Source organism: Natator depressus, chromosome 11, assembly GCF_965152275.1.
Source record: "Natator depressus isolate rNatDep1 chromosome 11, rNatDep2.hap1, whole genome shotgun sequence".
NCBI lineage: Eukaryota > Metazoa > Chordata > Testudines > Cheloniidae > Natator > Natator depressus.
In genome coordinates, this window is record NC_134244.1 from 16,835,123 (window position 1) to 16,847,809 (window position 12,687).

Sequence of the window (12,687 nt, forward strand, 5' to 3'; positions counted from 1 at the left end):
CTTGAATTACTGCGAAACGACACGGGAAGAAAGGGCTGTTCATAGAAGAAATTAATTAGCCTAATATCTCTTCTCAAATGTTCTTAAGAATCAGACATGGGATGATAAGTCTAGGCAAGAACTGAGACCATCAAACTAAAATTCACAATTTGCTGACAAGAAAACTTTCAGTGGGCACTGTTTCTTCAATCCAGTGCCCCGAACTTCTGTACTAGTGAAGTTCTACTTATTAGCTAGTATGGGACTGGTCTTTATCTCAAGAATTTTGATTTTTTTTTTTTTTTTGGTTTGCAACTACTTCAATCATAAATGTTGAGTTTTAAATAACTTTAAATTCATAGGACTGAATTACTACTAGTCAAAAATGGAAACTTAACATTGCAACTGAAGGAGAAACACACAATTTCAAATTATCCCAGACAAAATACTCTGAGGATGCAAACTAGAAAAACAGAGACGGTAGTCTAAAAGTGTTTCTAGACACAGGGGATGTTATGGACGGTGCAAACCAGACCACTGGACCAGGCAACTATTGCAACACTGGATATTTGAGAGGATGCTGTAGAACAGAATGTAGGAGTTTTAAAAAAAAAAACCCAAAAACCAAAATCCAAAAATCCCATTCTTCCCCTAAACAAAGACTACTGCAAATTCACATTGGTGAATATTTTCACTGTGACAACACATACCTGCCTTCAGCCATTAATATTAAATAAGATCCTGACAAAATGTAAAGTGCAACCAGGGAGTTATAGCTGTGTAAAGAGAAAGAAAGCTACCATTTATTTTGACAATTGTCTAGGCATCTTGGAAAAGAAAAGAAAAAAAACTTCTAAACACTGATTTACATTTCAAAGTATTATTGTTTTTCTTGTATTTAATAAACAGAACTACAATTTATCCAAATTCTGCTTTTATCTGTGTCTTTCTTTCCTGAATCTGAGTAAACCTGTACAAATGAAATAGATTCTTAACACAAAACAAATCCAAAATTCAGAAACTTAACTACTCTAAAGCATTCGCTATATGGGGAAGTTCACCAAAACATTCCCATTCATTCTACCACCACCAGTTGAACCAGGGGAACCAACTGAACCACCGTGAAAACAATTAGAAGCAGCAGTGCAAGCAAATCTCCTGTGGCCAAATCCATCTTATCACAGTTTCAATTAAAATGACAATTTTTAAAAAAAATGGCACAGGCCACCAGAACCTTGTTTAAACTGGGAGCTGCAGTATAGACACTCAGCAGAACCTGTGGGAGTGTTTTGGTCAAATTTTCCCAGTGTAAACATAGCTAATGAGTCTATTGCTACCATGTTATGTTTGATGGTAGCAATACACTTTGGTAGCTAGCTTATGAGTAGTTACTATTAAGGCTGCTTGGCATCCACAACAGCATGATAAACCTGTCCAGGATCAACCTTTTTATAATAAATTCAGATATTGAACAGTCTTGACCAAAATTCATAGTGCCATAAAGCATCCTTCAGAGACTCCAGTCTCAAAACTCCCACCCTCTTCTGATATCTTAGGAGCTCCTAAGATATCAGAAGAGGGTGGGAGTTTTGAGACTGGAGTCTCTGAAGGATGCTTTATGGCACTATGAATTCCAAACAAATACAAATCAAGCCCACAGATCTGAACAGTTTCTGGACAAAATGAGGATACCACAATGTTTTTTCTCACTTGATGCTGCTGTTGGTGGTATAGCACTCTCCTAAAAAAACACCACAAGGAGTGACCTCTAACACAGTCTATGCCAAGGGTGGCCAAACCATGACTCACAAGCTGCATGTGGCTCTTTTACAGTTGAAATGAAGCTTCTTGTTCAATATATCATATCTAGCAGCACTACACATCTAAAAACTGTTACCAGAATACAACACGTGGGCGGAAGAAAGTGCTTTGGGAATCTATTTGCCAGTGGCCAGATGGAAGTTGTTCTTGGGGAAAGTAACGCTAATCAGTGTCTACTATGCTTAAGTTTTCAGTAAATTAAAACCTATCAAATATGCCAGGCTGTCATGGTTGGGAAAATAAGTTTCCTACTGGGAACAAACAATCAGACTGCTGTCTTTGAGTCAGCACACACAGGTTTTATGTGTGGTACTACTTATGGCTTTGTTAAGCAGCAGCAGAGTGAAATTAACAACTTTCTGGTCAGTCTCACTGCTGCCATTCAGAACCCTCTAGGTAGCAATAAAAATTTCAAGAATCATGTCAATTTCATGGTGCAGCACAGAAAAACCAGAGCAGCAGGAACCACACACTGGGGTTATTCATGGGTGATAACACAAAAATGGAGACTAGAAGAGAGGGAGAGTAGCTGAGACCTGTTCCTCCTGAAGCAACCAGGAGGCTCAGGAGTTGGAAATGTAGTTTCTAGCACCGGGGGGAGGGAGACATGGTGGGGGAAGAGAGGGAGGATAGAACTCCAAATTAAGATACCTATATTTTGAAGCAGATATTTGTGTGAACACAAACTGTACCTATCCAATTCTTTGGGTGTCTCTGACAATCAAGATATGCTTGTGGGTAAAATTAGTTATTTTCCCCAAACTGGATAAAAATGATTATTTCCTTAATTTTATATTTCACATATTAAGATATGCAACAAAATTGCCAATTTCGATAAAGCAAACTAGATGTTGTGTTTTAATTCTCTGGAGCTTAAAAAGTTCAGTAGAAATACTGGAGGAAGCCATGGGTGCTTACAGTTTCTAATGCCGTTGCATTTAAGAAGAACGTTCTGTTATATTGCTGTTGTGATGGCTGTTAATATAGATTTTAACGTGTCCAAAAAAAAAAAAGGCAACAATAAAAAGATCACAATTGCTATATCAGCTAATTTTTACTCAGATTTAGGATAAAGATATACAAATGAAAGCCCAATTAAAATCAAGTTTTCCATGCTATGTCATTTCAGCACCTACCTTAAGATCAGGTCAAGCAGCCATCAGCACTATGGCAGCTACTAGAAAGGTGTCTCCTCTAACTGTTCAAACTGGCTTGGGTACCTAAATATAATTTTCTACTAAGTTAAATTCACAGGTATTCAAGGTTCGTAAAATAAGTGCAGTAGTGACTTGACTCTTTAGAAATTGTATCTTTATATTTAAAAGTTAGAGCGGATGATAAGATGCCATTTAAAATTATACCATTGCTCAAAATGGGAACTTACTCAGAATCTCCTCAATTTATAGTTTGGCCATTTCTATATAAAGAAGATAATATCTGCAAATGTTATACCATAGCAGATTAACAAAGCCAAATAGAGGCATGACTACAAGCACTTATATATTACCTTACCACCCGGATCTAACTTGTAATTCTGAATCTATTTGCTTTCTATTTGTGAAACTCCTTTTAAGTAATTATTTTTAAAATGCTAAAAATATATATCTTATTTGAATGCAGTTCTCAAAAATAAGAAATGGCACGTGGCTTTGAATGTTACATTTGTATTACAAATGTAATTTGTGTTGGCATTGACAGAATGCTCCCTTTCTCCTACCACATCCTTTGGGACCTGCACATTCATTTTTCAGTGTCCTAACAGTATGCCTCTGTATTTCAACACACAAGACAGAGCTGGACATATGCTGTATTGCTAATTGGTCATTACTTTCAAATTCATCCACATAATCTACTTATCTTAAAGAAAAATATTAAAATGCACTTTATATTATAGCTAATACATGTGAAAGTGTGTCCAACTAAAGGGTAAAACAAAATGCCCTAGAATTTTGGAAGAGATTTTAGCATACATGTATAAAATTTCATAACATACCACTACACAAAGTCAACAAATCAGGCCCACCCCCTAGAATAGGCCAACAGCTTTCCAACATCCATCAGAAGAAGCCTGAGAGAAAAGATTTGTCATCTATTAAGTTCTGAAGTCAACTAGTTAGGAGTCTGCTGGGCAGATAGAAACAGCAAATTCCAAAGTCAAGTCTTGCACTTGAAGAAAACCCTGCTGTTGGCCCCCAGACACACAAGACTACCCCCACTGACTTCTGCTTTTGTGACAGTACACAAAGGAAAATTAAGACACTTTACTCACATCGATCATAACTTGCTAAAAATTTTCCCCAATCTTTTGGGGATGTAAAATGTACAGCTATTTAACTGCATTTCTTCCATATAATGTGATGCAGGCATTCTGCCCAACAAATAAAAATGTCCAGAGCATCATATACATTTGTGCTGGTTTAACCGCTTAACATATTAATTTAAGGAGGTAACCAAGTGGTGTTTGTTTGTCAAGAGCAGACTTGCATTAAAATACCAGTTTACACAGTCATGTTGCAACATGTTTCTACTTCAGGACAATGTTTAAATTAGAAGCAGTTGTCTTCTGAAAAAGTATCCTACTGAACTGTAGACAAAACATGTCATTAAATCTTGTCTTAATAAAAGCTAGTCTCATTTAAGATTTTTTTTTTTAAACCACATAGGCTCAAGTCTGACAGTAAATATACAAGGGCAGTGATATTTCTGAAATCTCTTGCAGATGCTGAACATGGAGATAAATCTAAGGCAACTCATGACAAAAAAAAACAATAATAAGTATGTAACATTTTCAGAAACAAAACAGATATTGCATCATCCAAAGAATTAAAACTGGAATCAGTCCAGTGACAGCATGCACTGTCTCTCACTCCTCACAGTCTAAGTTAGTCCACATTACGCAGCTGTAAAGTTCTAAGCACCATGCAATGACCACAAGCGGGGAAAAAAGGAGCCTCACAAGAAAGGCATCAGAATAAGACACTTCCCACACCTAAACGCTAGTTTAGAATCAAACAAAATGGAGAACCCATGTTCAGATGAGAGAGAAAAATAGAATGGTGTTCCAGCATTAAAAAAAAAGGTTCAGAGATTGGTTCAATAACATTTTCAATTTAGGAGGTGGTATCTTCTTCGACTTATTCAATTATTTCTCAAAAACAATAAATATTGGCAAGATGTCATGTGTACCACCTAAAATTCTAGTAGTACTTACTTCCCTTGGTAGCTTATATAAAGATTCCTGAACCAGGTACACATTCCAAGGCCTACTTTCAGACTAGAAACCTTTTAGAAAGGTAGCTTGTCCAAGGATAACTTGCATTTCCTGACCCTTTTTGATTAAGTAGACTTACCATGGCATTCATATAGTTGATTTCTTTTTTCTTCTTCTTCACTTTTGATAAAAAAGAAACTGCTCATACACTAAGTCAGCGGTGTCAAACAGCTGACCCATAGTCCCACCTAACTATTTATCCAGCCCGCAAGACAGATTAGATTCTCAAGCTTTCATTTTGTTAAGAAGTTAGTTCCTAGCCCTTATGGTTCTGAAAAGAAAACTTGCATTCAGATCATGTTTGGAACTGTGTCTTTCTTAACTGACAACGTGCCACTGCCCCATATTGATGATAAACAGGCCCATGAGTTAAAAGCCCAAAACTGACAATTGCTGCATTTCTTGCACCTTCCTCTAAATCATCCACATACCATTGCACTAGACAGACCACTGGTTCTGTGTTCCTAAAAGCCAAATTTTCAACTAATTTTGGTGCCCAAATGTACATCTCATCTGCACATTTACCACATTACCTGTGTGGTGTGGGCAACTCAGATACTAGCATGGGCAAATGGCAAAAAAAAACAAACAAACACCAAAACAGAAGCTGAATAGTATCCCGCATAGTTTCTCTCTCATTGTATTAATATTTCTCAAGTAGCCTCAAGTAAATGTTAGTTACTACTATCAGGGCCATATTCTCCCTTGATCTTTGTGCAAGCTTTCCATCTGGCCAATGGACAATATAAAACTGATTTGACCTTCTTTTTAGAATTAGTTTGATTCTCCAATCACTTTTCTTCAACAGGAGGTTTAAATGACAGTAGCAGATTGAAAAAGCAACTGCAATGGCAGCAGCAACAGAAAAGTATACATTACATTATTTTTGATGAACTGTGATGTGTATTTCAATGAGACACTTTTAAAAGTTGTGTCAACAGCTGGAGAGCTGTACATTTTAATGTCACAAAGCAGGCTAGGATTCACTAGGCTCTTCTAAAAGTCCATGCAGCTACTAAGTGTTCATGGTCAAAAGTTATTTTCAATCTTATAATAAAAAGTTATAAGTTTTAAAAATACTTAAAAAAAAACTTTTTTTTTTAAAGTTTTAAAATTTTCAACTCCACCTCCAAATCTAGCACAGAGCCTATTCACACGTGAAGCATAGAGGGCACCCTCTATCCCCACCAGAGTTACTGGCAAGCAGAAAAGCCCTTAAAATCCTGAAATGGTATTTTTCCCTTTTCCATGAATGAGTGGCTCAAGAGATTTTGCTCATGCTTCCCCACACACACAAAAAATCAATTCTAAACGTGGAAAATTTAACCCCAAAAGGAGAATTTTTAATATCAAAGCATATGAAAACAGGGGTTATAAAGAAAGTCTCATTGTAATCTTAACTATTAAAAAATATACTAATTAACTAAGTTATTCTAAATAATAAAGATGATAGTTTAGTGCAGTAGTTCTCAACCAGGGGTACAAGTACATGTGGGGGTACGCAGAGGTCTTCCAGGGGGTACATCAAATCATCTAGGTATTTGTCTAGTTTTACAACAGGCTACATAAAAAGCACTAGCGAATTCAGTACAAACTAAAATCCCATACATACAATGACTTGTTTATACTGCTCTATATACTATACACTGAAATGTTAGTAAAATATTTATATTCCAAATGATTTATTTTATAGTTATATGGTAAAAATCAGAAAGTAAGCAATTTTTCAGTAACAGTGTGCTGTGACACTTTGGTATTTTTATGTCTGATTTTGTAGGCATGTAGTTTTTAAGTGAGGTGAAACTTGGGGCACACAAGACAAATCACACTCCTGAAAGGGATATAGTAGTCTGGAAAAGTTGAGATCCACTGGTTTAGTAGATATAAATGAAAACTGGTGGGAAGAGTCTCATAATTAGAATGTCAGTACAAGACTCTCTAAGTACATTTTAGTGGGGTCTACAAACACCAAAGTATCAAATAAAAAGAGAAACAGAACCCTCAAGACCTGTACATGTCTTTGCTGAGTAACCACATTACTGTAATAATGACAGGTTTCAGAGTAGCAGCCGTGTTAGTCTGTATTCGCAAAAAGAAAAGGAGTACTTGTGTCACCTTAGAGACAAACCAATTTATTTGAGCATAAGCTATGCATCCAATGAAGTGAGCTGTAGCTCACGAAAGCTTATGCTCAAATAAATTGGTTAGTCTCTAAGGTGCCACAAGTACTCCTTTCTTTTTGCACATTACTGTAATCCTTGTTCTATATATTCTCTTACTCCCCTATTTAAACGTAGGCCCCAGTAATAAAAAGGGATCCTTTACTCCTGTACAAAGATCGCTATAAAAAATGGAAATTCTTTGCAGGTATAAGTAATTCTCTTTACAGGCTCTAGGCTTGTAAACTCTTCAGGGCAGGGGCCACGTATTCCCTTGTAGTAGGTGCTTCACTGAAACACTTCATCGCTCAAAAAAAAAAAAACAAATACGACAAAGCGCTCCCTACCTAATACATAAAATGTGATATACAAAAGGAAAGAGTACATTCACACTTCATATAAATTCAAGGTATTTATTCCTGCTGTAACTCTAAATGCAACCTTACCTATGACAGGTTTCAGAGTAGCCGTGTTAGTCTGTATTCACAAAAAGAAAAGGAGTACTTGTGACACCCTAGAGACTAACAAATTTATTTGAGCATAAGCTTTTGTGAGCTACAGCTGAATTCCACTGAATGCATCTGATGAAGTGAGCTGTAGCTCACGAAAGCTTATGCTCAAATAAATTGGTTAGTCTCTAAGGTGCCACAAGTACTCCTTTTCTTTTTGCAAATACAGACTGATAGGGCTGCCACTCTGAAACCTGTCACTTAACACACTCACTTTCCCTAGAGAAGAGGGAGGAGCTAGAACCACTACAAAAAAAATCTTTTGATAGATTCTACAATAAAGCCTTCTGGAATGTTTAATAATAAATCATTCCATCTTTAAAATCATACACTAATCAGTAGCTCACAGGAGGAAAAAAAACCCTTGCATTTCCTCAGTACACTACTACCATTAAGGATACAATAATCCTTCCAAGTTCAAACTCAGTCTTTACTTCCTACTTTTACCCACAGGGTCTTGCACACAGTGGGAAGACTAGGAGCAGCAAACAGACAACAACTGAAAGGAATTCTGAACCTCTGTCCCTTCCATCTATTTGCATTAGCTATCACTGGTACTTTCTCTCTACTCGTCATCGGGTAGTTGCTAAATACAAAATAGTTTCTAAAAAGGATTTGGTTCAGGTTTGACACTGAAAACTGCCTTATAAGGTATAAAAGCCTGAAAGCAGGAAGAGGCTTTGACAAAACTAAGGAAGTTCCGCTGCGCTTGCTCACTAGAAGAGGGGGGAGGGTTTCCCCTATAGAGAAGTAATACTGAATAAATGATTTGATCCATATATTAAAAAAGAAAACCCATGGTATTTAGCAATAACCCGTGAGCTCAGAATATTTAATGCACACAATTACATGACTGAACAATAGAAATAATACTTTTTTTTTAAATCATTTTGCTATCCTATCTGGATTCTGAGTAGGGTCCACCCTAATCTCAGCAGCCCCTGAGCAGGAGCCTGCTTCCTGCAAGACACAGGCAGCAAGCTTGGTCTTGGGAGATTCTCAGTCAAGGGTGGGGAACATTGCTTCCTGAATGACCGAGACAGGAAGATTTCTAGAGCAGAATGAATGAGATTAGGGTAGAGAGGAGACCCTACAAAAAACACCCAAGAGGGCGAGGGGAGAATGCTCACCTTAGGGTGTGACCCTGTCCCCAGAGTCAGACTGATTTTTGGAGGGTCAGAGCAGACCCTGCCCCTGCACAGTCAGCCCAAAATAAACTGGGGGCGGGAGACGGTGCTTCTTGGGGAGAGGCCCACTCCAACAGGGAGTCGGGGGGTGGGTGCTGAAGTCAGGGTGGGAGCCCGCGCCCACCCAGATCTGGGGGAGAGGGGTGCTCCTGGGGCGGGAGCCCGGGCTCACAAAGCCGTAGGCGGAGGAGGGAAGGAGCTGCGCGGAAAGGGGATGGTGGGGGAGAAACGGGGGGGGCACTTCAACCCCTTCCCCCGCTTTCTAGCCTCCTCTCCCCGCTGACACCCCCGCCCCAGCGGGGGCTATTGTGGGGCAAGACACGTCCCTGCAGCCTCCCCACCGGGGCGGGATCCGGGGGGTGGAGGAGATACCCCACCCCCCACAGGCACCCACACGGGAGGGGGGCACCCCCCAGCCCCCGGTGCCTGGTACCAAACTGTCAGCAGCCTCCCTGCTGCCCATTCATCGCCGGCTCGCCGCCCCCGCGCTCACCCCGTGCCGCAGTCCACCACGCAAGCCGGTAGCCGCCCTGCCATCCTCCTCGCTAGAGATGGTGCTGGCCGGGGAAAGGTGGGGGCCCTGGACTCTCCTTCTCGCCGCTCTCTCTCCACTACGGGGGAGCGAACGCGGTCACTTCCGCAACCCAGCCAGTCCCTCCCCCACTCGCTCGCTCACAGCCCGGGCGAACCCAAGATGGCCGACTCCCTCGTCCCTCCCAGCGCAGCACGGCGAGGTGGGAGGGCGCAACAACCGAACCATTCAGTGACGTCCAATTTCTCGTCCTCGCCCATACGAGCGGGTGTGAAGTAAAGCGGGCGGGCTCCTCTCCGCCTACTTATTTTTCTTTAAAGAGCCTTGGTTTCACCATCTGATTCTTCAAGGTCCTTTTGAAGGAGGATCAATTAAAAAAAAGATCTGCCAGTTATTTGAATAAAGAGGCAGAAAGAATTATTCGCCTTCTGTTATTTGGGAAAAGACACAGGGACAATTGAGTGTTGGATGGAGGGACGAAGAGTTGCAAAGATTAAACCACAATCAACCAAGTTCCTGTAAATTGGCCCTGTTGAAATAGTGGGATTGGGGAGGAGGGCTGCAGGCAATGTTCCCTCTAATTTTTGACAGGCTGTGTGCGCAAAAAATTTATTCAGTGCAAATTTTTGTGTGCACGGTGTTTCGCTGTGTGCGTGGGGTACGCACACTGCTTAGAGGGAACAGTGGCTGCAGGCACCACCAAACTCAATTCCCAGTAATTAGGGTCTTTTGAAATGGTGGGATGAGGGAGTACTCAGTTTCCATATAAATATGGATTACGCATTAAATGCAGAAGTGTATACTGCTTGGTTCTGTCTCTGAAGCATCCAAATGCAAGAGCAGACAGATGTAGCTGTCTCCCAGGAGTACATTTTGTGAATCATGTACTCGTTGTGGTAGCTAAGTATATGCATTTTTTTCCATTGGTAAAAAGCAAGTAGCTCTTCTTACAATAAAAAAATCCCCTAAAAATAAGTGGAAAAATAATAACAATAAGACCTGTTTTAAAAAATTTGGCAGTGTCCTTTTATGAATTATTTATAGCACTGAGAAATGTGCCATATGCTTCACATTAGACATAGAAGGACAATTTCCCTACCCCCTACACCCAAAAAAACTGTACAATCTAAGAGGTCAGGGGGTCAATTATGGCAGCTTTGCCACAAGCCCTGTGTTTTATCACCATCGTCTGCAAATCCCAAAGGGATGTGGCCTCCTTGCAAATTGAGCACCACCTTGATCGATCTCTGGCAAAGTACTTAAGGTGGCCTAGTTGTATATTTAGTTTATAACCATCACTGGCAATTTTCTCACACCACCAAAGCTTTTGACACCCACATGATTGCCAGCCATGTAGACACATTCCTTGGTACACATGCTTTGAAATTCATTGGTCTGCCATTCTAATAATATGTCCACCCCAAGAAAACCTCTAAAACCAGACCAGTGCTGATTAAGGCAGTTGCTGGGTTCGGTTTTGAATATCCTCGTTTCTAATCCTGTCCTGCCACTTGATGTGGAGCAGCTGATGAAAATGAGAAGAATCATCCATCTTGGGTTCTTCAGCCCTCCTCTGTGCCCACATTTCACTTCTGTACAGTAGAGTTGGTGTAACTGTGGTTCTACACATCTACAGCTTTGTAGCAAGCTTGATGTCATGACATCCCCATGTGGGAGGAATGTTAACTGGGTTCAAATAACAGTTCTGCGGAGGATTTGGAGGTGGGAGACAGCCTGGCCTAGTTTCTGTCTCATTCAGGGCCTCCTCAAGGTATGGTTCAATGGGACCCTGCGCAGTGGTTTGCGGATGGGGAACCTATCCCAAGTGTCTTTCCTACCTCACTGCTACAGCTGCTTTCATAGTTCCCATGTGTTCTCAGGACAGTGTCCGCTGCTGCTTCTTTAGAACATTTGGGTGCTGCCAACATTTTCCTGAAGAAGGCAAGTAAAGGGAAGGTAAAATTGAAGGTTTTTAAGGATTAATATCTCAGAAAAAGCAGAATGGAATTTCATGGGATAAAGAAAAGGCACTTCTATAGCCTGAGTGCTGTCCTCCTTCCAAATATCAAAGGAGACTGTGACTCAGGGAGCAAAACAGTATCCCTTGCAAGTACTTGATCACATTTTGCTGTAGGGACTTTTGTCCAGGAAAAACAGTGAAAGCATGATAACTGACTAATAGCTCTCTAGCATCCAATATCCTAACATAATGCTTCCAATTAGTCTACATAAGGCACTTAGAACTACAGCTGAAATGGAGAAGAAATAATAAAAAAGCTGCTATAAGAGTATATTGATTATTTCTTTTCAATAGTAGTGCCATTTACTAGTAAATGTAAAATCAAACCCACAAGCACTTACTTTAATGCAGAATATGGAAAACGTCCAGTAGTTTTCTTCTGTTGGTCTAAGCATTTTCTGTGGGTTGACAGCACAAAGACAAGGAAAAAGTAGAGTAGCTTATGTGGAAAGTGATACAAATGTAGCAAATAATTCCATTGCAGTCCTTTCCTATCAGTTTATGTGTTGTTTCTCTGGTCTGAGTCTATATTAAAAATGACATTGCAGAAGAGCAATGATATTACATTTTCCGTTTTACTAAATGACAATGGGATTTACATGCAAAAAGCCAAAAGCACAGATTTGATCTGTATACTGAGATGTCTTCGTGTTTACGAATAGAGTATGTGTAATTTGCAGCATTTTCCTCAGTACCTTGTGATATATTGTAGGTTCCTCTTTTTGGAATACAATGCAAAGTAGGGGTTGGAGTCCTGCAGCTCTTGCTCAGGCAAAACCTCCATTAAAGCCAATGAGAGCTTTTCCAACGGAAAAGGCTGCAGAATTAGGCCCTTCAGCTGTGAGTTGAGTTCTCATTTTTTATTTAATCAATTCTTCAAAGTTTTGAGCACTCTGGCCCCAATACAGCAAAGAATATAAGCATGTGCCCACCTTTTCAATTTTAAGTCCTGTATTGTTGTATAGTAATAGCATGATTTTGATGTTCAGTGCCAAAATCCAGACGGACCAAGCAGGACATAGTTGCTGGATATGTGTTTTTGTGGCACTGTTACGCCATGATACAGTGGTATCTAGACTGTTTTGGTGGACAGGGAGAAGTTACATATACACCAACTTTAGATGGTAAAAATGGATGGTATTTAAACAAAAATTATCCAGATTTAGAGGGATTTTGGTGCCAAATTAGAGATTTTGTATACCAGATGTG

At 39.8% G+C, this 12,687-nt stretch overlaps 1 protein-coding gene across 1 annotated transcript in view; it reads right to left on the reverse strand.

Moving 5' to 3' along the window:
- Positions 1–9,616, reverse strand: part of ACTR3 (actin related protein 3) — a 51,613-nt gene extending 41,997 nt beyond the window's left edge. Inside the window, exon 1 of the mRNA XM_074967235.1 lies at positions 9,420–9,616. Within this exon, the coding sequence (XP_074823336.1) occupies positions 9,420–9,463 (44 nt within the window). The 5' untranslated portion in view covers positions 9,464–9,616. The remainder of the gene's footprint in view (positions 1–9,419) is intronic.
- Between the last annotated feature and the right edge of the window lie 3,071 nt (positions 9,617–12,687).